The sequence below is a fragment of the Desmodus rotundus genome, chromosome 1 (genome assembly GCF_022682495.2).
Source record: "Desmodus rotundus isolate HL8 chromosome 1, HLdesRot8A.1, whole genome shotgun sequence".
NCBI lineage: Eukaryota > Metazoa > Chordata > Mammalia > Chiroptera > Phyllostomidae > Desmodus > Desmodus rotundus.
The window spans coordinates 91,499,690-91,524,888 of record NC_071387.1 but is presented as its reverse complement, the minus strand read 5'-3'; the positions used below and the strand labels follow the sequence as shown (position 1 = coordinate 91,524,888).

Here is a 25,199-nt window from a genome sequence, read left to right as displayed (position 1 = left end):
CAGCAAAGTGGGAATAGAGGGAGCATTCCTCAACATGATAAAGGCCACATATGAGACACCTACAGCCAACATCATACTCAATGGACAAAAACTTAGAGCTTTCCCACTAAGATCAGGAGCAAGGTAAGGATGCCCTCTCTCACCACTCCTTTTCAACATAGTATTGGAAGTCCTAGCCACAGCAATCAGACAAGAAAAAGCAATAAAAGGCATCCAAATTGGAAAGGAGGAAATGACACTGTCACTGTTTGCAGATGATGTGATAGTGTACATGGAAAATCTTATAGACTCCATCCAAAAACTACTTGACCTAATAAATGAATTTGCACAACAGGTGGATACAAAGTCAATATTCAGAAATCAAAGGCATTCCTGTATACCAACAACGAAACATCAAAAACAGAAATCAGGAAAGAAAAATCCCATTTGATATAGCAACAAGAAAAATAAAGTACCTAGGAATAAGCCTAACAAAGGAGGTAAAAGTCCTGTACTCAGAAAACTACACAACACTGAAGAAAGACATCAAGGAAGACACAAACAAATGGGAGCATGTACCATGCTCATGGATTGGAAGAATTAAAATCATCAAAATGGCCATACTACCGAAAACGATTTATAGATTCAATGCAATCCCTATTAAAGTACCAATGATATATTTCACAGATATAAAACAAACATTTCAGAAATTTATATGGAACCATAAACAGCCCCAAAGAGCTGCAGCAATTTTGAGAAAGAAGAAGAAAGCAGGAGGGATCCCAATATCTGATATCAAACTGTATTACAAGGCCACTGTAATCAAAAAGCCTGGTACTGGCATAAAAACAGGCACATAGACCAATGGAACAGAACAGAGAGCCCAGAAATAAACCCAATTCTCTATGGTCAATTCATATTTGACAAAGGAGGCAGGAGCATAAAATGGAGCAAAAACAGCCTCTTCAACAAATGGTGTTGGGAGATCTGGACAGCTATGTGCAAAAAATGAAACTCGATCACCAACTTACGACATACACAAAAATAAATTCAAAGTTGATAAAAGACGTAAATATAAGTCATAACACCATAAAAGTCCTAGAGGCTTTCCTGCATTGGCAGGAAAATCTTAGACATTCCAGGCAGCAACATCCTCACAGAGATGTCCCCTAAAGCAAGGGACGTAAAGGAAAGAATAAACAAATGGGACCTCCTCAAAATAAAAAGCTTCTGCATGGCTAAAGAAAACAGCATTGAAATAAAAAGAGAACCACCCATATTGGAAAACATTTGCCAATGATACCTCAGACAAGGGCCTGATCTCCAAAATATATAAAGAACTCACACGACTCCACTCCAGAAAGACAAACAACCCAATTAAAAAATGGGCAAAGGACTTGAACAGACACTTCTCCAAGGAAGACATACAGAGGGCCCAGAGACATATGAAAAGATGCTCAGCATCACCAGCCATCAGAGAGATGCAAATTAAAACCACAATGAGGTACCATCTCACACCAGTCAGAGTGGCCAAGATAAGCAAATCAACAAACAAGTGTTGGAGAGGATGTGGAGAAAAGGGAACCCCAGTGCACTGTTGGTGGGAATGTAGACTGGTGAGGCCACTGTGGAAAACAGTATGGAATTTCCTCAGAAAACTAAAAATGGAGCTGCCCTTTGACCCAGCAATTCCGCTGCTGGGATTATACCCTAAGATCCTGAAACACCAATCCAAAAGAACCTATGCACCCCAATGTTCATAGCAGCACAATTTACAATAGCCAAGTACTGGAAGCAACCTAAGTGCCCATCAGGAAATGAGTGGATCAAAAAACCATGGTACATTTACACAATGGAATTCTATGCAGCAGAGAGAAAGAAGGAGCTTATACCCTTTGCAACAGCATGGATGGAACTGGAGAGCATTATGCTAAGTGAAATATGCCAGACAGTGAGGGACAAATACCATATGATCTCACCTTTAACTGGAACATAATCAACAGAGGAAAAAAGCAAACAAAATATAAGTAGAGACATTGAAGTTAAGAACAATCTAACAATAGCCAGGGGGGAGTGGGGAGGGGACAGTGGGGAGAAGGGGTTACAGAAACTACTAAAAAGGACACATGGACAAAATCAAGGGGGAGGGTGGAGGTGGGGGAGGGAGAGGGGTTTCAATGGGGTGGGGTTGGAGGGATGGGGAGAAAAGGCACACAACTGTAATTGAATAACGATAAAATTTTTTTTTTAAAAGAAAAGAAAAACAACACATAGGTGCTAAACTTATGGACCTTGGTCTCAGAGAGGATTTTTTGTGAAGAAAGTAAAAGCAAAAATAAATGAATGGGTCTACATCAAACTAAAAAGCGAAGAAAGTAAAAGCAAAAATAAATGAATGGGACTACATTAAACTACAAAGCTTCTGCACATCAAACGGTATCATCAACACAACAGAAAGACAATCAACTGAATGGGAGAAGATATTTGCAAACAATACCTCACATAAGGAACTAATATCCAAAATATATGAAGACCCTGTATAGCTCAACAACAAAAACAAACATTCCAATTTAAAAATGGGCAGAGGGCCTGAAAAGACATTGCTCTCAGGAAGACATACAACTTTCATTTGAGACACCAAAGCCAGAACCACCCAGGAAAGCCACTCCTGAGCTCCCAGCCCACAGAAGCTGACAATAAATGTTTAAGGCACTGAGTTTTCAGATGCTCAGTAATAAATGACACAGTGACTATGGGAATAAAAGAATGATTAACATTTGAAAAATAGTGGCCTTAGGAGGGCATATACAGAAGTATAAGAATTGGGGTCAGGAAAAGACATCTATACCCATACAGGGAAATTTTTCAGCACATCTTTCAAGGGAGATGGGAAGTCCTTCAAGTCCATCCGTCTGGCTCAGCTGCGTAAGCCCTGTTCCTGTGCCAGGGGCAGCACATAGTAGTAGTAGTAGTAGCAAGCAGAGAGTAGTGCAAGAAAGTCTTCATTTGGAACCGAGCTCTGCTCCCTGGGAGCTGAGTGTATCTGCAGAAGTTATCAAACACCTGGGTCTCCTTATCTGGGAAACATAATAACTAAGCCCCAGTGTTGTTGCTGGATCCGACGAGACAGAGGTGTGTGAGGGTCCTTGGGCAGCACCTGTGTGAGATCTGCCTTCTCATCTTCCATCTAAGGGTATTTACTAAGTGAAGGAATGACTCCACCTCTTCTTAGAGACTTCCACTTGTGTCAAATCACTCCTTTATATTAGATGATCGACTTAATAAAAAGTGAAAGAAAGGAGTGGAAATGATCAGAGTGCCCTACAGAGTATACTAGGTGTTATTTTGTGAAATGTATGTTCAGGTTATATTTATGTCAGTATGGTTGAGTGGCAATGTAAATGGTTTGCTGTCAAAAGTTGCAAAGCTATTGTGGGGGCTATAAAACCAGGAGCAGGGATGGTAGAGAAGTAAAGAGCAGGGCAGTTTCTGCTTTTCAAATCAATACAGGATTTGAAGTCTCCTTCCTATACTTACTGGCTGTGTGACACTGAGCAGTCACTTAATCTCTCAAATCTTCAGCTGCCTCTTCACCTGTAAGTGGACATTACTTACCTGCCCCATAGAGTACTAAGATGACATATGGAAAGTGTCTAGCATGATATTGGCCATATAACAAATGTTAATCCACCATTTTAAAAAGTCCCCTTATAATGCATCATCATATATATAAGCCACATGAGCATTTGTCAAATGTGTATTGTCTAAGAATCAGAATGACAGTAATTGTGAAATAAACCTACCATCATGTTATCACTTTCTATATGACTGAGCTAAGTGCTTATATATGTATTCTTACTTATCTTTCTAAACAACTCAACAGGACCATTCTTCTTCTTTTAAAGACATGAATGTTGAAACTCAGAAAGGCTAAGTAACCTGTAAATGGTCACTCAGTAGTTAAGTTGCAGATCAGGGATTTGAACCCAGGCAGATTGGTTCCAGAGTCTATACTTGCAACCTCTTAGTAGTTGCCTCCTGTGCGAGGTTCTGGCTAGACATGGTATGGATGTGTGGGTATGTCCTTCCCTCAGAGAGTGTCCAGTCCAGTGGGGAGAGACGGTGCATGGAGAAGCTGGCAGGTTAATCAATTATTTTTGAAATGTCAAAGGACTTTCTCAGACCAATATTACTTCACCCTCTCAACATCTCTAATGAGAGGCAGAGAGGGAGGCAGAATTATCATTTCTGTTACCAGTATCGAATACATATGAGATCCGCAAAATGGTCACATACAACTTAGTGGTGGAGTGGAGACATCAGCCAGAACTGCTGACACCTAGATCCTCATTCTTTGCGGGAGAGGGGTTGATAGAAAATAAGCCTCAAAATAGCATCTGTCTTTGCTGCATGTTGAAAAGAACCAAAACACTTGCTTTTAAAAATTATTTTTAAAACTAGCAGATGGCATCGGCCACAGAGAAACAAGTGAGGGAGAGATTTCACTTGCTTGCTTTCTGCTTGGAAGAGCTCAACTTGCCCCCTAAACTCATTAGTCAGAATCCCAGTGTGGGGGGCAGAGCTCCACTCTGGGGAATGCCATGTTCTGTGGTCTTTTCCCACCACTGAGTGGCTGCAGGGGAAGCCTGAGAGCCATCATCTTTGAACTTCACTGAGTCTGGCTCTGGCACACCAGGGCTCCAGCTATTACAGCTGGCATCTCACTGTCCTTTCATTTTCTGAACAAATGCTTAATGATGCCCACTCTATACCAGGCGGTATTCCACTGCCAGGATGCTGCTGTGAATAACTGGGTACCCAATGGGAGGGATTCCCCAGACAAGTGGGGAGACCAGACACATTTCCCAGCAGCAACATTTCCCCAAATGGGATAGGTAATAACTTTAGTTAAGCTATGGATGTACATGTCATTATCTTGATAGTTTTGTATTTATTTTAACGTGTGTTGTGGAAAATAAAACAAGCACTGGAAGCCCCTAGTCTTATGGTTATTGATGCTGGGAGGGAGAGTAAGATGCATGGAGTTACGAAAGAAGAGAAAGGCAGGGGGGACCACCCACTCACACTTCCCTGGGCCTCATACTGGATTCAAGGTCTTTATCATATTTATCTGCCTCATCCACAAACATTTACTTAATATAGAACTATTTTTATTAACTTGCTTTTCTAAAACATAAACAGAATTTTTTTAAAGTTTTAAAACTTCTTATGAAATTCATAAATGGAAATTTGTTGTTTCTGTACAAAATAAACATGTGTGGAGCCTCTCAACTCTATGTGATATCCAGTCTGGCTTTGTTTGGTCCATCAATACCCAAAATGACTTATTTTTACAACAAATGAAGTTTGTCTGTGTCCCACCAAGTTCACCTCCCACTCAAAAGTAAGGAACACACTGTAGAGGCCACCTACAGCTGGTGTGGACCAGAGAAGGGAGTTTTAGAACTTTTATTGAGCAGTTATCTTTTCAAGTCATGCATCAGCTGTCCAAGGAGCAAAAATGATGCATAAGATAAAGGTTTTGCCTCAGAAGTTTGGTTAAAACAAATATACAACGAACTCAAGCCATCATCTAAAATAAAATGTGATAAAAGACCTTCTGTGACAGGCACAAAGAGAGAGCTCTGGGGGCTCTGGCCACTGAAACTGCCCCCTACTCCCTCTGAACTTTACATGATACCCTCCACAGTGCCCTGAAATGTGACTCATCCCCCATTCTTTCTATAAAGTTATTCCAAGGTCTCAAAAGATCTTTCTCATAGTCATACGCAGTAGTTTTTGATTAGGACCTATTTTTTGTACCACACAAAGATCAAAAAGTATTTATTGAGTATCAACTCAAGGCCCAGCTTGGCCCTCTTCTACTTGCTCAGTTTTCCAATGAGGACTTGTCACAGTCCAAAACTTGAACTTTCATCCTGTGGGCTGATGAATCTTGACTTATGTGTCTATCCTTTCCCTTTCTTCCAAGCTCTAGTCTGCTCCAGCTGGCTACAGGACATCTCTACGTGGGTGTTCCACTGTCAACTGCAGTTAAGCACTCAGAAATTCAAGCTCGCCATCTTTCTTTTCAAACTAGCCAGTCTGCTAAACTGTGTTTCTTTCCAATTGTAATTGTTATTCTTGTTTTTCTTCAGTATACATTACCCTAGTCTCCTAAGCATGAAATGACTTTGGTTAATTTTAAATTTCTTTTCTCCTTCATCTCTCACATTCAATCAGTAAAGAAATAACATTAAATGTCTGTCACTGCATCATGCAAAAGGGTTGGATAGAATTTTCCAAATTTGGAATGTGGGTATGAGGATAGTCTGATTTAAAACAATGACTGGGTGGCAGCATTCACCTAGGAGGCCCAGGACAGGGCAGAGAATTCAAAGAGATAATCATTCTTCTTCCAAGATAGCTGGAAGTGGGATGTTATATCATGCCCATGTGATTGCCAGGGGAACACCTGCTATTTTTAATAAGATACCACAGGCAGATAAAATCAACAATGTGGGCAAGTCTAAAGGGCAGGTACCATGCTCTCAGGTGGGTTGCAGTAAGTATTTACCTATTGAATAATCTTTAATCATTTCCCATACTGGTCAGTGAATTAATCCTATATATAAGCTATTCCTCTTATCGCTCAGATCCATCTGTTTCTCTTGAAAGCTGTGCAGTGCCTTGGTTAATACAAGCTAGTCCTGGGTTCAAGTCCCAGTTATACTGCTTACTCATTCTGAGAACTTGCATCAGATACTTAAACTTCCCCTGCCTCCCTGAAGAGGGGTAGTACTATCTTCTCCTTTATAGGGTGTTGCAAAGACATATCATCTGATGCACGTCAAATCCATGCAAACTCAAAGAGCCTCACTAGGATGTGGGTTGCACACAACTATTCTTTCCTCTGTATTCTACAGCCTTAGGATCACTGCCAGAAACAAGTAGCTGATGCTCCTCTAACTTTTTTCAACTTTCAAAGCCTTGCCCTTCCACATAGGGAGCAAAGTTCTCAAGGGCTAGGACCATCCCTCTCCTTTAGAATTCTATGGGCCTTTGATTATTGAATGCAGATGCAAAGCCACCAATAAGAAGGCAGAGAGAACCAGGTTGTGTTTATTCCTACTCACCCTGGATTTATGTGCCTTGGTTGCATTCTTGGGTCCTTTCTTGAACCCAAGATCTCCGAATGGCTGTAGCTGCCCTAAAACTCTCTGACACAGCAAAGCTTTCCTCAGCTTCCTCCCTCCCCTGCCACTGCTCACTGCATGTCATGTTGGCGCTGCTACAGCAGACTATGCCCTGCTCCAGCTCAGTTAGTTTGCTTGGACTCAAGATGTCTTGCACCTGATACAAGGACCATTTATTCCTTCTTAAACATTCCTACCAATTAGTAGTAGCCAATTACCAGCTGACTGTGCCAGGAATAAGACATCTGGCCTGCACTAAACCAGTCAGATTCTCTTTCCTGTGAGTATGAACTGGAACCCAGGAAATTTGGTAGATAAGCAAACTGCAAGGGGTCAGGAGAGCCATGTTACCATAACCAGGGAGAAACACAGACAAGGAGAAAGAAACAGATGTATTCCAGGAAGCTCTGAAGTTACAATTTCTAGTTCTTTGTGAGGCCCAGGTATAAATTTTCCTTTGGTTGGTTCTTTCCAATAAAATCCTTTCTTAAAAAAAACTTGAGAAAATTTTGAGGAGGGGTTGTTCTGTTTCTTGCAGCCCAACCATCACTGACTGAGATTACTGCCAGAACTTCCTACAGCAACACCCTTACATCACACCACATCCTTGGAAACTGCTGCCAGCCAGAGCTGGCTCCGAGTTACCAGGACTTCTTGGGCACTCTTGGTGCTTAACAGACATGCCATCAGGGCCACCGCAACAAGTCCAATCATCCTCACTCCCCTTCCTGTCCCCTCCTGCATTCCGGGTTGGTGTTCCTCCCAGCATGACTTGCAACTGAGTTCTTGCTGGGCCCCCACAGCAAATTTGGGAAGTAACTTCTGTCCTTCAATGACTCATAAGTCTAATTCAATTTTTTTTAAAAAAAGAAGTGCATATGTTCAATTGAAAAGAAAACATTTAAAATAGAAGTTTTGCTAAGGAGACTTAACCGTCTGTACCCGCCGGCAATTGGGAAATTGCATGAATGCGCGGGGCTGACAACTGCCCCTTGGAAAAACATAATCCTTCTGGGCCTATGAAGCAAAGTGCCCTCCCGCCCAGCTCTGATCATGCAGATAGGTCGCCTCCCTTTAGTGTTTCTCATGCACTTTGAACATCAACCCTTTTAACCTCACATATTATGTCCACTTTAAAGATGATGAAACTGATATTCAGAGCTATTAGGTGACTTCCTGGAGGCCACAGAGCCAGTAATCACAGGCCCAGTTATTGAACTGAGGTGCTCATGCATATCCCTCTGTGCTTCTGAAGCAATTCCCCTAAGCCCCATTCACCTACAGCCAGCTCATCTACTGAACAATTCTCCAAAAATTCAAACTCCTTCCAGCAGATGGCTGTTGCATCTGTTTGGGTACTAACATTTGCTGTCTTGTGGCAGACTGACCACTCTGTAAACTGTTTTGCTATAGACACTTTTGAAAATTAAGACATTTACCCATGGTCCCCTCCCTAAAACAAATCAATATTTTTATTGGTCTACGTCTGTCTCTTTCTGACTTTTTCCATATGCACAATTTTAACACATTTAAAATAATATCTTAAATAGAATTTAATATCCTACATTTTCTGTTAAAATTGCGCCATGACTATTTTTCAAAGGTTTTTAAAATCCAATTGTCTAAGAATACATCTGATATAATTGTGCTTTTCTAACAAGTTTTTAGAAACTAAACTCGCATCATTTGAAGAATGATAAAAGTTGTTTTGTATATTAGTAGGCTCTCTTTTCCCTTTTATCTATTTTGACCACCTTAAAGACTTTTTTTTTCCTATTAAGGATCTTTTAACTTCAAAATTATAAATCTCTGTCAAGACAAACATCAAATTTGCAAGACATTATACCAGATTTGTCATTTTTTAAAGGTAGCTAATTCATAAAGAAATTCTGGGTCACAAAATACAAAATGACAATCCACTCAAGCTACACAGTGGCCTCCTCACTGCTCCTCACACACGACTGAGTGTGTTCCCACCAGGGCTGCTGCACTCCTTCTCCCTGCTGTCGAGAACACTTTCCCCAGACACTCACACGCTTCACTCCCTCACTTGCTCTGGTCTCTGCTCAAATGCATCCTCATCAGAAAGACCTTCCCTGGTCATCCTATGAAAAATAGCATCTCTCTATCCCAATCCATCCATCTCTACCTGTTTTATTTTTTGTTGCCATTGTTATTATCTGTCTCCCCTGTTAGAACAGGGGCTTTCTCTCTTTTGTTCACTGAGGGACCCCTCACAGTGATGCAGCTCGGTCCTGACACATTTATGTCAACAAATAAACATTTGTTGACAGAATCAATAAGCATTAGTACCCTCTGTATACCGGCAGTAATGATCTGACTTTTAGGGACACTAGCTTATAGACACTGCCTACTTTTAGCCCAGGCTCCCTCTTCCTGGGCCTCAATCTGGGGCTCAGAGAATATGCAATTCTAGAAGGTGAGTGTGAGCCAGATGACCACCTTCACAGGCCTTCCCTGAAAAGGGGTGTCAACTTCTTGTTCACCTGAGCCACACTAACAATGGTTTGCTCATATATATGCAGTGCTCCCATTTTAAAATCACTCCCAATCTTTCCAACATTGCAATGTCCTTGTGGGGTCAGTAGGTGGGTGACTCCTTCACAGAGGAAGGAACACCTGAAGGGGCATCAGGACACCTGCCGCTTAGCAACTGTGTAACCTAAACCATTTCATCTCTCTGAGGGCCCGTGTCCTTGGTGCAGAAATGTGAACAGCAGTAGTTGCTTATAGTCAGTCTTCTTGTAAAAATTAGGTATGATCATGAAAGTAAAAGTAACTTATGAACTAGAAAAAGGGATCTGGAGTTAAGGTAGAGGCAGGGCAGCAAGCTGTTTGGGTTTAGGGTCCTAGAGTCTTGCAGAACCCGTCCCAGTGCCACCACTACCTGTGCGACATTGTAGGAGTTACTGAACTTCTCTGAATACCAGTGTCCTCACCTATAAACTGGGGATAGTAACAGTATCCCCTCAAAAGAGGTGTCAGGAGGATAATATGAGAGACAACATGTAGAGAGCTGAGCATATGCCTGATGTATGCTGAAGCACTTGCAGTACTAACTCATGCTTTTGTCATTTTTTTTTATTGTCACTGTTAAGGCTATGTTGGTGCAACTCAACAAAATGTACTGGCAAAAGCCTGGGCGCTGAGTTCAGTCATGTGCTATTTTAGGGAAAACTACCCGACATCCCAGATCTTCACTCCTTCCACCTGCAAAGTGGGATGACAGATTGTCTCCTCTGTCATAGTATTTTGGGGAGCCTAGAAAGAAACAAAGGTTTTGAAGGCACACAGGATGGCAGACACTCAGATGGGAAGTGAGTTCCGCTCAAAGTTGGGAAAGCTGAGGGACAGAGCACCATATGCCCGCACTGAGCAGGTAGAAGACAAGCAAGACTCTTAGAGCCCGGGCCCCACTGAGCCTGGAGTTAGGCTGGCACCAGGGATTCCGCCCCAGTGGTGCCAGGGAGTGGAAACCAGGTGATCCACACTTAACACACTCAAAAGGCCTCATAGTAGAGATTAATGTAAAGCCCTTTGGAGCCTGGCTGCCTGGGTTCAAATCCTGGCCCTAAAATACTAGCTGTGCGGCCTCAGTCCCCTCATCTGTGAAATGGGGACCATGGCAGGATCCATCCAAGGGTTGTCATGTGGCTTATGATCATTAGCCCTGTGCCTCACACATTGTAGGCATTATGATGTCTTTGAAGTCGATTTAATTTATGTAAAATTAAAATATAGGTGCTTAGCTGAAAAAAAAAACAAATAAATGAAAAAATTTTAATGGGTGCTTTTCACTCAAAGAACCTGTGCTACTGAGTGAAGGTGACATGGGTGGACCATTGACCCTTCCCCTAGTGGCCTTGCCCTCACGGGAAGTGCATCTCCCGAGTCAAGCACAACTCTAATATTTAAAGTCACATCTGTCCCCCTCACACAATACAGCTTCTAGAGACGTGATGACTCGTTGATCTGATCCTCCCAATGGGAAAGCAGTGTGTTCACTCCTGGACTCGCTGCACCTGGAGACTGCGTTGGCCTCCAGCAAGTGCTGCAAACCCACGCAGGATGACCACCACATACACACATGCTCTGGGCTCTCTCTGGACTTTTCACCTTTTCCCTGGTGTGTGGCAGCTCCTCGGGGTGACCCAGCAGCTTGCGACTTTCATGAGCACCCAGGCCCTCCTCCCTCCTTCCAAAAAGCATACTGAAACATGAGTGAGTGAGGCAGCTCAGTAGTCAAGGAGTAATTTCAAACTTACCGTTTTAAAACGGCAAATTACAAACAAAAATATTAACTTTCACAAATCACAGGTGACTAATTTCTTCCAATCTCAACACATCCAACTGAAATTGAAAACCCTGCTCCTCTGACCCCGGCCCAGAGAACAAGATCTCCTTCTTATCTATTTACTAGACTGAGACTGTCCTTCATCTGCTGAATTCAGTGAGCCAATTTGGGGGCCAACATTGAAAACAAGAGAAGGCAGGGAAAGAGGAAGTCTAGAGGTTTGGGAGTCTAGTGCAGTCCTGTCTCAGCCCCCACTTGAATACCTTGAGGCCTTAATTCCCCAGACTTGAACTAGAAAGAAGCACCCCCTCTTTGTCTTTGCCAAGTCCCCAGATGACATGAATTATTGCTCACATCACATTTTTCTTTGCATTGGCTCTCTTCCCCAAAAGTCTTATTTTAAAAGCAAACTTTAGCTTTTGTTAGCTGAATAACCCCTCCCCGTGTTTCATTGTTTCTGAGTCACTGAGGGAGATTTTTCTGCCACGTTTGTTCTGCTCTCCATCAACTATCTGTAAATCACCCATTCTCACTTCTGAAATCTAATACTCCTTCTCCCACTTTCTCCTTTGTCCAAAAATGTCTTGTATACCCAATGTTGTTTCATTGTCTTTGGAATTTTCACAGAATGATCATGCTTATGTGACCTCCCCATGGACATGTATTAAACTTTGATTTTCTCCTGTTTAAAAAAAAAAAGCAAACTTTAGCCACGTTTGGAGCATAATAATGAACCAATTCATGGAAATTGTTAAATAATGGGAATCATTTATCCTGCCTTTCCTGTATGAACTGTACCCCTGGGGCACCAGGCACTAGATGAGGGAATCCTGTGCTCTTTTATTAAATGAGAAGGGAATGTTAGAATTAGAGTATCAAATTCTTACAATCTTTAATGAATTATTGGACCTAGGCACCAAGCATCAGCGGTCACCAACATCACAAAAAGAGAGGAAGCTGGATATTATTTGCCTTCAGAAGAAAGAACATCCACCAGGTATGATTTTACCAAGGGGATCAAACCTGAGTCTGACCAAGCCCAGGTCCAGTCAACAGTCTTCAGGAAACATGGAGGACAAAGGAAACATGTGGAGATGCCCCACTACTGTGCAATTGGCAAAACCCAGACTGTGAACCCTCTATGGGGCCAGCAGAGATCATCAGCAGATAAAAGGACAGAGCAAAGGAAAGAATGGAGCAGAAAATCACTATATTAAAAGACTTACAAAACATCCAATTTCTAAAATTAGAAAGATTAAACTACAGAGATAAAATGATAACGACATGCAAGGAAACCCTGACTAGTGTGGCTCAGTGGGTTGCGAGTCACCCCACAAACTGAAAGTTGCCTGTTTAATTCCCGGTCTTTGCCTGTCCCTGGGTTGCAGCCCAGTCCCTGGTTGTGGGCCTGCAAGAGGCAACTGAAATGTTTCTCTTGCACACCGGTGTGTCTCCCTCTGTCTCTCCTTTCCCCTCTCTCTAAAAAATAAATCAAATATTTAAAAAAACCAAATAAAAGACATGCAAGGAAGTCACGCTACCATTGGGGGACATTGAAATTAGAATGCAGAGAAACTTCTAGAGTGCCTGCAAAGTTCTCTTTCTTGACCTGGGTGGTGGAAAAAAGAACTTAACCTTATAATAACTAATTACTAAATGTCTATTTTGTGTGTTTTTCTGTACTTTTTCTAATATTTCAAAATTAAAAGACTTTATAGTGCTATCATAAATGGAAGAAATCTGTGAAAAAATATATAACAAAAACAAAACAATGACCTAGAAAAGCCAGAACCTAAGGCCTGGTAATCTCTCTTTGTTAAAAAGTCAAGTGTCAGGAAGATGCTGTGGGCAGAGTAACACCAAATGGAAACTTTCTCCTTGAGGTTCTTAGAAAAACTTCAAGTGAACTGAAAAGAGGAGTGTAGTTGAAAGTCTACCCAAGTCCCCTTCATACTGTCCAGGGCCATTTTGTGTCGCTATGGCTGCTCCATAATGTGGCAAACACAATTCCAGCTCTTAGTCCTGTTCGCAGCGGAGCAAAGGGTGTTCTTGTAGCCCCTTGTCACCCAGCAGACCTCAAAAAGAGGCTGGTGGACCAAAGTCCCCACCGGGAATACTGTACACATTTGCATCAAATGTGTCCTCCCATAACCACCTGTGGTAGGGAGGCTGTCCAGGATTTGGAGGACCTGGCACCAGAAGAAAATCATCTCATCACCCAAAAAGCAGACACTATGTGGTGATTGGGCAACAATCTGCAGACCCACCCACCTCTCTAGGTCTTGTTGCCCCTATTGCATTATCTTTAACCATTGCTCTGTTTAAGACCATAAACTTCTCAAACACAGGACCTAGCTTACTCAGCTCTATACAACAGGACTTGGTCAAGGCCAAGGCCAATGCTTGTGAAATAAGTAACATATATTGAGCATTTACCAGGTACCAAGTGCTATGTTACGTGTTGTTCATGTGTAATCTCATTTCCTCCTCACAATAACCTTGGATATACCTACTATTATCTCATCCATTTTACAGATTAAAAAAATTGTAGCCCAAAGAGGTTATATAATTTGCCCGAGGTCACTCAGTTAGTAAACAACAGAGTCAAATTTGAACCCAGGTCTCTCTGACTTCAAAATGTATTAAAAGACCATTTAGAACATAAAAGGAGCTAGTCCCTTTCACACAGGGAAGTTCTGTGCCTGGTGTGTGGTCTGCACTGAGAAAACCTCTCCAAATCCAGTTCTGGGTCTTTATAGGCTGGATGTGTTCAACCTAACTTAGCAGCCCATAAGAGTCAGTGATGTTGGAGAAGGGAGGAAGTCCCAATTTTTATATTATATGTAATATCTCACATAGGAGTTGGGCTCTAAAGTTAGCATATAGGGTAAGATCTGGATGGAATCAAAATCATCTTGAAAACTCCATGAAAACATCTTTAAGGCACAGGGCCACTGGCCCTTAGAAGCCCCAAAGGCAAGAATTAACTTTGTCCCTATTTGCAATTTGCCTTAGGTACGGAAGCCAAGGTCTAATTTAAAAAGGGACAAGGCTAAGATGTTTTTAAAGGGATGTCTCTTGCTTTCACACAATTGGAGTCACAGTCAGTAGCAGATAGTACACAAATGTCCCTTCCTCAGGAGCTCCAGCTCTGAGATCACTAGCCCCTGCCTAGAACACTGTGCCCCACAACCTAGGAGTCCTCCAAGGACTGTGTTCTCAGGCAGCCCCTCCAAGCAGGTCCATGCAACTTGCAGAAGATACTGGAGCACTTAACCAAAGGGTCTGGAGGGCTGCCTATAACCATCTAAAGCACAGCTGTCAAACACAAGGCCCACGGGCCGAATCTGGCCCTCCACCTTGTTTTATCAGGCCTGGCACCTTGTTTCTACCCAGCAGTGCTGCCGAGCTCCTTTCCCCTAGTTAAGGAGTAGTTACATTTAGACAGTCCTAAAATTACATTTGGCCCTTTGAAGGCAACTGCGAGGCTGATGTGGCCCCAGGTGAAGATGAGTTTCACACTCCTGAAATGTGTGGACCTTTGCTGTCATTCCCACCTGCTATTACATCTCATATTGTGAGACCTAAAGTCCTGAGTTCCTATCCCCAAGTCGACTCTTGCTGTCAGAGAAAGGCCCTGCTCTGTTGGTTATAAAATCAATTGTCTGTGTTGCTTTATCTTTGCTGCAACAGCACCTTCCTCAGAGGTGAGCACTTCTCAGCAGCCACCTTGGAAATTCTCAACAGGCTTCTCTGGGCCCCACATTTTCCTGTTATAATGGGGAGGATGCAGGTGTCTCTTTGGGAAAGCTTTGGCCAAAGCCCAGTAAAACCCTGGAGGGGAAGTGCTAGGGCCCCCAGACACATTACCATGGTCTGGAAGCAGGAGTGCAGCTGGGTCAGGAATGGCGGCTTCCCAGGCAGGGCCAGCACACGCTTCTCCACCATGGTGCATTCCACATCATCATCTTGGATGACAACATCTTTTTTCAGGATCTTCACTGCATAAAGCTCATCTGTGCCTTTGCGCTCTGACAGCATGACCTGGGAAAGAGAACAAGTAGGTCAGGTGGTTGGAAGTGGCCCTGGGGAAAGCCAAGGTAGCTAATACTCATTCAAATCTTCTCCAAGCTTTGTCCACATGCTTTCCATTAACACTAAAACAACAGAGGAAGTTTTCCACAGACCTCATACTTGCAATAGCTGAACCCAATCATAAAGGACGGCTCCAAGTATTGATACAGATCAATGCCCAGCAAAATGGCTAGAATATAAACCCCATGAGGGCAAGTATCTTTGCCTGTTTTGTTCACTGGTATAAACCAAGAACATGGACTAGTACCTGGCACATAACTGATGTTCAATAAATATTTGTTGAAGGAGGAAACTCCTGATAAAACTGAATATGGGACTCTTGTTCCCTTATTCATTCAACTATTTAATATTCATTAAGAGCCTGGTAAGCACTGGGGATACAGCAATAAACAAGCAGAAACATTCTCTGACTTTGCATTCCAGAGAGGAAGAAAGACTTCAGACATAATTATGGGGATGATTAATATAATATTTGAACATCCTCCCCTATTGTCCTGGTGCCTCCTTCCATGCAGCTGTGGTCACAGTCAGGGCATGTTAATTGATGTGGCTCATGACACATCACTTTTTCACTGGTCATGACTGTGCCAGAGGGAACAGTGACCAGCAGGTACCATTTCCAAGAAGCCACTTAGGAAGAACCTCCTGATTGGGCAGTGGACCCACTTGGCCACAGCTGATTGGTAGATAACTGACCTAAGCTGAGCCAGTCAGATTCTCTCCCTAATAATTTGCAATTAGGATACTCCAATGGTCAGTCCTGGGGCCCTGAAAAGGGAACACACACAGATCTGTCTAGAAAGCTTTGTTTTTACCACATACAGGCCAAGAAGAGTAAAATGGATGTGTGAGGAGAAAAACATCAGAGAATGAGCAGAAATCTTGCTTTTCAGCTCCAGGTTCCAGTCCCTCATGAGGCTTAGTTGTTTCTCCATATCCCTCCAATGAAATTATCATTGCGATTTAAATTAAATTACTTTCAGTAGATTTATGTTTCCTAGAGATCCTATAAGACAAAATTATTGCTTGATTGGCTCAAATCTTAATGAAAATAAAAATTTCAGGGAGCCAAATATCATCAGGTGACTTAAAACAAAGCAAATTCATTCTTTATAAATGCACAGTGCCTCTTGCCTGTATCAGAATCCCTGGGAAAACTTGTTTACAGTACAGATTCCAAGCACCACCTCTCACTTTGAAGCAGCTCTGGGCTGTGTCTAGGAAGTCTATATTTTAACAATCACCTCCCCTCCTCTTGAATCTAATCACTCAATGTGTTTTGAGGAACACTTGAGGTGCTATCAAAACTGATTCATCTAATATGGTGGTTAGGAGGTGTCTATAAGTAAAACAATCCTTCCGTCTTGATTTTCGTAACAATTTCTCAGCGGCAATTCCTGGGGGTGAGAAGGGAATTTTTCTTTGCTCCTTAATACTCTAATCAAGTTTTCCTTTTCTGTTTTTAAATTAAATTATAGTTAACATACAGTATTAATTTAGTTTCAGGTGTACAATCTAGTGATTCAGTATTTAAATACCTTCTGATGCAATTCCCAGTAAGTCTCGTACCCACCAGTCAGCATACACAGTCATTAAGATATTATCGATATATTCCCTATGCTGTACTTAACGTTCCTGTGAATTATTTATTTTGTAAATGGAAGTTTGTACTTCTTATTCCCCTTCAACTTTTTCAAAGAGGTTGACACATACACAGGAATATTACTCAGCAATAAAATTAAAAGAGTGGAATTTTGCCATTTGTGGCAACATGGATGGACCTAGAGAGTGTTGTGCAGAGTGAAAGAAGTCATAGAGAAAGCTTTCCTTTTCAATAGATATCTCCCTGCACCTTCTCAGAGAGCTTTCTGAGAGCTCTCCCCATGTTATTAAAGGAACTGATATTCCATGGTAATTTTAAAACTTGTCTATAAATATTTGATACTCCTCTATCAAAAAGCAGAGCCTATGACCTTGACCTCTCCCCTTGAACCTGGGTCAGACTTTGTGGTGGCCTCAGTAAACAGAATACTGTGCAAGTGACCCTGCATGACTTATAAGGCAATAGTTTCTGTCAGTTTCTCTTGGGACACCAGTCTTTGCAGCCTGAGGCCACCATGCTAGTGAGACCACAGAATGAGGCCGAATGGAGAGGCCCTGAGACTGCATGAAGAGCCCAGTGCTCAGATGGCTCCAGGTGCTCCAGGTGCTCCAGGCGCAGCCGTCCCAGCTCCTGCCACTGCAAGAGACCCCTAACCATAATCCCCCAGTGAGCATCCCAGTTTCCTGCTTCACAGGGACTGTAAGAAATGACAGATTGTCATTGGTTTAAACCTCTGAGTTTTGGGGTAATCTGTTAATGCAGCAATAAACATCTAAGTTCATACCTGCACTAATGCCACCCAGCATTGTCAGGTGTGGCCCCTGTCACCTTGGTTTGTTTAATTCTTGGCTTTGGGTTTGCACACTATTTTCAACCAATTTTATATATATATTTTTAATTAATTTATTTATTTTTATTCAGTTACAATTGCCTGCATTTTATCCCCTTCCCTCCACCCCACCCCAGCCAGTCCCACCTCCCGCCTCCACCTCTACCCTCCCCCTTGATTTTGTCCTTGTGTCCTTTATAGTAGCTCCTATAGACCCCTCTCCCCACTATCCATCCCCTCCCCACTCCCCTGTGGCTATTGTTACAATGTTCTTAATTTCAATGTTTCTGGTTATATTTTGTTTAAAAGCTTCAATTGAGTGAAGTACCAGAGATGGAATTCACTTGGCCTTCTAAACATGTCACCTTTCCTGGTCTTTCCAGGATCTGGAAGGCTGGCCAGTTAGCCCCTTCATTCAGTCAGCATTGACAAGTGTCTAGGATGTGAAGGGCACTGAGAGGCAGTGAGGATGTGGAATGACAAGGTCCCTGTCCTCACAAAGTTCACACTCAGGCCCAAATAATGACCTACTTCAATTGTGATTAAACTCCTGAATCATGATTAAACCACTGTGTGGCACTCTGTGAGTGTTTAAATGGAGGACTTACCCTAACTCAATAAAAGATGTTCTGGGGACCTGACGGTTAAGTGGAGACCCAGGACCAGCAAGGCAGAGATGGGGGAGGCACATTCCAGCCAAAGGAAAGAGAACCATGCTACCTTAGGATTCAGCTACCTGGATCTGTAAATCTCGGCCTGGATGCACTGTAGGAAGAGAGCACTCAAGCTCTAGAACTCAGATTCCTGATTGCCACCCCCAGCTCTCTGAGATCCAGCAAGTCTCCAGCAGAATCCAAGACATCCAGCAGACAGAGTAGCACTGGCACCAAGTGGGGAGACTGGACAAGGAACAGGTGCTATGCAAAAGGAATGACCCCATTTGTGCCAGGAACAGCAAATGCCATGTTTGGAGGACTGGCATGTGAGGGAAGGGGACTGCTCAGGGGCGCTAAAGATAATCAATCACACCCCCGTCGTACTCACACTGTGCACTATCTCATTTTAATTCCCACACAAATGTGTAGCATAGGTACTACTCTTATCCCACTTTTACAGATCAGAATTTGGTTACTTGTCCAAAGTCACTCCACTAGGAAGTGGTACTTCCTACATCACCTGTCTCCTAAATTCATGTTCTTATCCACACCCCATCTGATTCTCTGAAGTCTAAGTACCAAGGGCTGTGTTGTGAAGCTGCTGTCTTCAAGTTATTGCTGGGTGTTTCAGATTCGGTTCCAGGTCCTGGCCCTTTTCCTCCTTTTTCTACCCACCCTCCTACTGAGACTTGGGACACTGTGAACTAATTCATGGCCACAGACAGAATAGTCACTGACTTTCTCCATTTCTTGTACAACCACTAACACACCATTTACTTCTCCCAACGAGCTCGGTCTGAGCTCATGTTGCAGTCACGACTCTATTTCATCCATCCAGTCCACACACTCACTGGGAATTTTGTGCCCAGCATTATGCTAGGCTCTGGTGACATGCCCACAAACAGGACAGATATGTCCCTGACTCCAAGCATTAAGTGGCTTGCAAAGATCTTCATTCCTTCTCCTGGATCCTGAAGGGTTAGTATGGGATAGGATGGCAGAAAAATAGCCATAGCACTGGCAACAGTCATGGCCATGCTCTAAAATGTTCCTTTAAGTGGAAATGACCTTTTATAATTGTCTCACACAGTTTCAGGAGTCTCCACTTCAGTCAATACCAACATAGAAGGGGTGGGCTGTTTGTTCAGCTGTCCCTTCAGTGGGAGGATTCCAAGCAGATGGAAAGGATGTGTTGAAGTGAAGTTCTTATCAAATTCCAAGCCACATCTGCTACCCACACATCTTCTGGGAGAGATGTGATAGACAGCAGAGCTCCAGTGACAGCAGATAAAATGGAGGGAGGGAGCACAGGGATTTCCAACTGGGAAGTTTCTTGGTGAATGCAGATGGCAAAGTGTGCCTGGAATCTTGGCTCCTGACCATGGGTCAATGTTCATGATGATTAGGGCAGACTCTAGACTGAGATGACCTGGTACATGTCCAAGTTCTACCACATCCTAGTGCTTGACCTTGGGAAGTTCATTTAACTTTCCCAAGCCTTAATTTCCTCATCTGTAAAAGAAGGACATCCACAATACTTTTGGTGATACTGAGGGGATTTTGTGGTACAAGGTGTACACCATGCTGGGAAAGGTGATGAGTGCTTAATACCCATTGGTTGTACTAGTTTCCCACTGTAACAAAGAACCAGAAACCGAGCAGCCTGAAGCAAAGGGAATTTATTCTCTCTCAGTTCTGGAGACTAGAAGTCTGAAATCAAGGTGCTGGCAGAGTTTCTAGGGGCTCTGAGGGAGAGTCTGTTCCATGCCTCTCCCCCAGCCCTGGTGGGGGCCAGCAAGCAATCCTTGGTGCTCCTTGCCTTGTAGATGTATCACTCCAATCTCTGCCCCTGTCTTCATAGAGTGCACTTCCCTGTGTCTTTGTGTCCATGTCCAGATGGCCTCTCCTTATAAAAACACTAGTCACTGAATTAGGGCCACCCTAATCCAGTATGACCTCATCTTAACTTGATTATACTTGTCAAGACCCCATGTCCAAATAAGGTCACATGCACAGGTACTGGCATTTAGGGCCTGAGCATATACCTTGGGGGGAGACCATTCTACCCACTACAGTAGTTATCATGAACTTCTTCCTTTCAGAGAGCAACCAAGGGGGCTGCTTGCGATCCTTGCTCACCAGCACCAGTTTTCAGTTCTCAGCTGGCTAAGGAGATTCTCCTTGAGAGGACTGTGTGTCCATTTGCATATAATATAAGAGGGCAGAGATAGTTAGGGACCAAAGACCCTGCTGCCAACTCCCCCATTGTCAACAGACACCTGCCAAATGTCCAAAGCCCAATTCAGCTTAGCTCAGTTCCTCTCTTACATATTTTATACAATCTCTCAGCACGTATTATCAGCTCTCCCTTCAAAATACATGCCACATCCAACCTCATTCCTGATCTAAGCCTCCATGATCTCTAAACCGCTCTCCTACAGTTGCTTCTGACTAGTTCTCTGATCCCACTCTGCTTGCCCCCAACCTCCACACACACTCTGCTCTCCTGCTTACTGGACTCTACCCCCAGATATGTTCAAGAGTTTGTTCCCTCACCTTGTTCAGGGTGACCTCCTTGAGGAGATCCTCCCTGACCACCTTCTCTAAAGTTGCAGCCCACTCTGTTGCTCCCCACCCCCTTCCTCTAATTTGTTTTTCACAGCACTCACCACACCTGCCACTATATTAACCTCTGTTTATTTTCTTCCCTCCCTAGAATGTAAGCTCCATGAAAGCAGCTATTTTGTTTGACTTGTTTACTGTTGTACCCCAACATCTAGCACATAGTAGACAATAAATATTTGTTGAATGAACAAATAAATAAATGAATGAAAATATTTGAGTGGAAGAAGTAGTTTAAAAAAAATCCCAGATGTAGGTCACTAAAGATCTTCAGTTCCTTAGGACTCAACATTGTTTAATATATATGGCTATACTGAAAACATATTTCACAAAGAATTGGAGGTAGCATTCAATGTTATATAACACAAACAAGTGGATTTTATGGTATATAAATTATACCCTGATAAAGCCGGTTAAAAATGATTGCATAGCATATATTGTGCATATATGTTTGTATATGCATGTATGCAGCCCCACCCTGTAGATACAGGGGTGGGCAAAAGTAGGCTTACAGTTGTGAGTACACAAAAGTTTATTCTTGTTATTAACTATTGTATTATTTATTATCATTATTAACCTACTTTTGCCTACCCCTGCATAAACACTGTGTGTGTGCATATATACTCAGCTTCCTAGAAGTCAAAGCAACCAGAGATACATGAAACATAACAAAAATTCATATTTTCTATAAGGAAATCACTTTTTGAGGCAAAAATAAGCTTTCCCTAGAACTTAGGTCTACATGAAATATCTGCATGATTTTGAACCTGTGGTTCTACAGTGGATGATGTTCTCCATCACATTCCTACAACAGGGTTGGAAAAGGAGGAAGAGGAAAGGAGCAGAGACGAAATTACCCAGCATTGCAGGGCCAGCAAACTCTACTAACACAGGGCTTGAGAAAGGATTCTAACTTGATAAACTCAGATGATGCATCTAAGAGAGAGAGAAACAGACAGACAGACAGACAGACAGACAAACTATTGGGGATCATCAGGTCCCCAAACACTAATTTTGGAGAAAAGGATCAGTGAGGGGCCATGAGCCGAGGGTGGCATGGGAGAGAGATAGAGAAGCAAGCTAAACCCAGGCATGTCCACTGTGGGCCTGCAGGACTACCCTCCTCTCCCACACCCACCACACTAGGGAGGGGCTTGTGGACAAGGCCAGGCACAGGAATGGGTGCTGATCTTCTGGCAGGAGTGTATCCCCCTCTATTTTTGGCTTCCATCTCTTTGGGGGTCTGCTGTTCTCAGAGGCTGTCTCCTGCATTCATTCCATCTAGTCCCTTCAAAGACCACCAGGGTAATTTAGGTCAGCTCAATACTATGTCTCAGGGCAAATGTGGTATCCTTCCCTCCCCATCCTCCCCCAGGCACTGGCCGTGCCTGCTCACACTGAGCACCTGTTCCTCCAGGCTGCACAGGAGAATCCCTGAGGAGGTTTGAGGAGCTGGTGCTTGGCCCACACTGCAGACCAATTAAATCACAATCTTCTAAATACATGGGGCCTCCTGTGCCAAGCCTGGCTGGCAGGGAGGTGGCAAGAGGCCATGAGAATGGCATTGTAATGAGTAAGAAGGGCACTGGGCAAACACCATCCACCTGTTCTTTCTAGGATGTTCACCCCCTCAGGGAGGGGGTTTTGAGAGAAATTTGGGTGCAGCTACATTACAAAAGGAAGAGTAGCTTCAGCAACCTCATCTTCACAACATGACAGGTATCCTGACAAGTTCTTCAAGGAAAGAATCAGATTATGACATGGGCTGAGGCTAACGAGCTAGAAGTTTATATCTAATCAGAATCATAAAATTACAGTAGATATAAGTTCAGGTCTGGAATCCTGAGTTCAAATCCTAAATCTAGCATGTGCTTGCTGTGTGATCTTGGGCAAGTTACTCAACCTCTCTGAGCTCAGTTCCCTAGTCTTTACAAGGGCTATGATAATAGTTCATCTCTAGTGTGACAGCAAGTGGCATAAGGCAGGTACAGCTCCATGCCTGGCACACAGCAAGCCCTGCTGTTAAAGGGAAAGCATAATTATGGAGATTAAGAGGGATGTCTCAACTCCTTCTGTGGGTGTAATGGTTCTCTCTCACATTCTACAGATGAGAGAGAAAGAAAGAGAAAGAGAAAGAGAGGAAGAGAGCACAAAACAAAAATTTCTGGGAAATCTGTCTTAGAAGATTCCTATGCAGAGGCCAGAATGAAAGGCAAGGCCATACTGCCTGTGCTCAGAGGCAGGGCTGGGCAGGAGTGCTCCCGGAGAGATGAAGAGGACTTCTGCAGGGAACTGCACGCCCAGGAGAGACCGGACTTCCCTGTGGAATCAGCAAACCATCTGTCAACTTCTAAAATTCCAAATGGGGAAGGGACTATATGGCTTCCAGGCCCCCCCAGACTCGTCTTTTCTGGCATGGAGATTTGCCAAAGCCCTCCTTCAGACTGGGCCAGGGATAAAGAGCTGACTTATGCCACCCAACCCTTGAGAAACAGAGGACTGGAATGAGGAGCAGGAGATCTTGTAGCATGCTGGATGTAGGGATAAAATGTAGATAGGAGCCTCTAGCTCATAGGGCCATAATGATGATTCCATGATATAAGGCATATTAGGAGATTAACACAGAGAAAGAACTCGGTACACTGTGTTCATCATGGATGGTGAATTATTCACCTTTTGAAGTTCTCAAACTTTTAACTTTCACCCATCACAAAGATGCCCTGAATGTTCTAGGTAATCTTTTATTTTTTCCAACTTTGCGAAGTAATTTTTTATTTAAGTTATCTTTAAGACCCTAATTTTGATTCTCCAAAGTGTGCTGTTACCATCCAAACCCTGGGTCAAATTTTCTAAGCTTATATATCCACACATATATGCATTTTATTTTACATTTTATTTTTTTATGGGAGTAACACTAATCGAATGTAGGCACATGGTTTAGGGGACCAAATGCATTTGCCTCTATGGCCAAACAAATTAACAGCCTAGAAATGATTTCTGGCTTCTAATCACTCGTTTTGGAGCAGGAACTGGGTAGACTGGCTAACTGAAGAAGTACTTCAGGACAAACTGAAAAGTGTAGAGTGGGGAAAAGATGCTAATTGGGAATTCATAGTGTGGATCTGGGGAGGATTGAATCATTGCATGGATACAACCTTCAAGTTGGCCAGACAAAAATAAGAGCACCATGCAGTGATACTCAGAGGATACAACTTGATTAGTTTGTGATTTATTATGTAAGCTTTCCATACTTAAAGTAAAAACCCTTCACATGCTTACATACTGTATGATTTCAACTGTGGCATTCTGGAAAAGGCAAAACCATGGAGACAGTAACAACACCAGTGGTTGCCAGAGGGCAGGGGGGATGGAGGAATGCAGAGCACAGAGGATTTTGGGGGCAGTGAAAATACGCTGTGTGGCACTATAATGATGGATACAAGTCACTACATATTTGTCCAAACCCATAGAACATACATCAACAGTGAACCTAAAAGTAAACTGTGGACTTTGGGTGATAATGACGTGTCAGTGTAGGTTCATGGATGGTAGTGAATGTATAACTCTGGTGGGGGATGTTGATAGTGGGGTGGCATGGATCTGTGTGATAGATAAACTGAGTTTTCAGGTCAGAGGTCAGGTTGACAGGTGTTACTAAGATTTAAATCTTTTTAAATAATGCCATGTCACACTTTAACCAAGCTGAATTTTTGCCCAATAGCAGAGAATGCCCATGGAAGTGTGATATCGTTTAGAATGGAGGTACTTTCAGCCTAGTCAACCCTGACTCTTGCAGACTTGCCATTGTTAAGCAAATGTCACTACACCCTTGCAGGGAAGAACTCTGTGACTGTTGGGATGGGGGAGGAGAAATGGAAGGAGATTTAGGCCTGAAATGCCTAGC

At 43.0% G+C, this 25,199-nt stretch overlaps 1 protein-coding gene across 5 annotated transcripts in view; it reads right to left on the bottom strand.

Moving 5' to 3' along the window:
* PRKCB (protein kinase C beta) overlaps nucleotides 1-25,199 on the bottom strand; it is a 348,138-nt gene that overhangs the window by 49,253 nt on the left and 273,686 nt on the right. For all 5 annotated transcript variants that reach the window (XM_045195451.2, XM_053926150.1, XM_053926155.1 and 2 more), the window contains one exon: nucleotides 15,361-15,534. In XM_045195451.2, coding sequence (XP_045051386.2) covers nucleotides 15,361-15,534 — 174 coding nt within the window. The remainder of the gene's footprint in view (nucleotides 1-15,360; nucleotides 15,535-25,199) is intronic.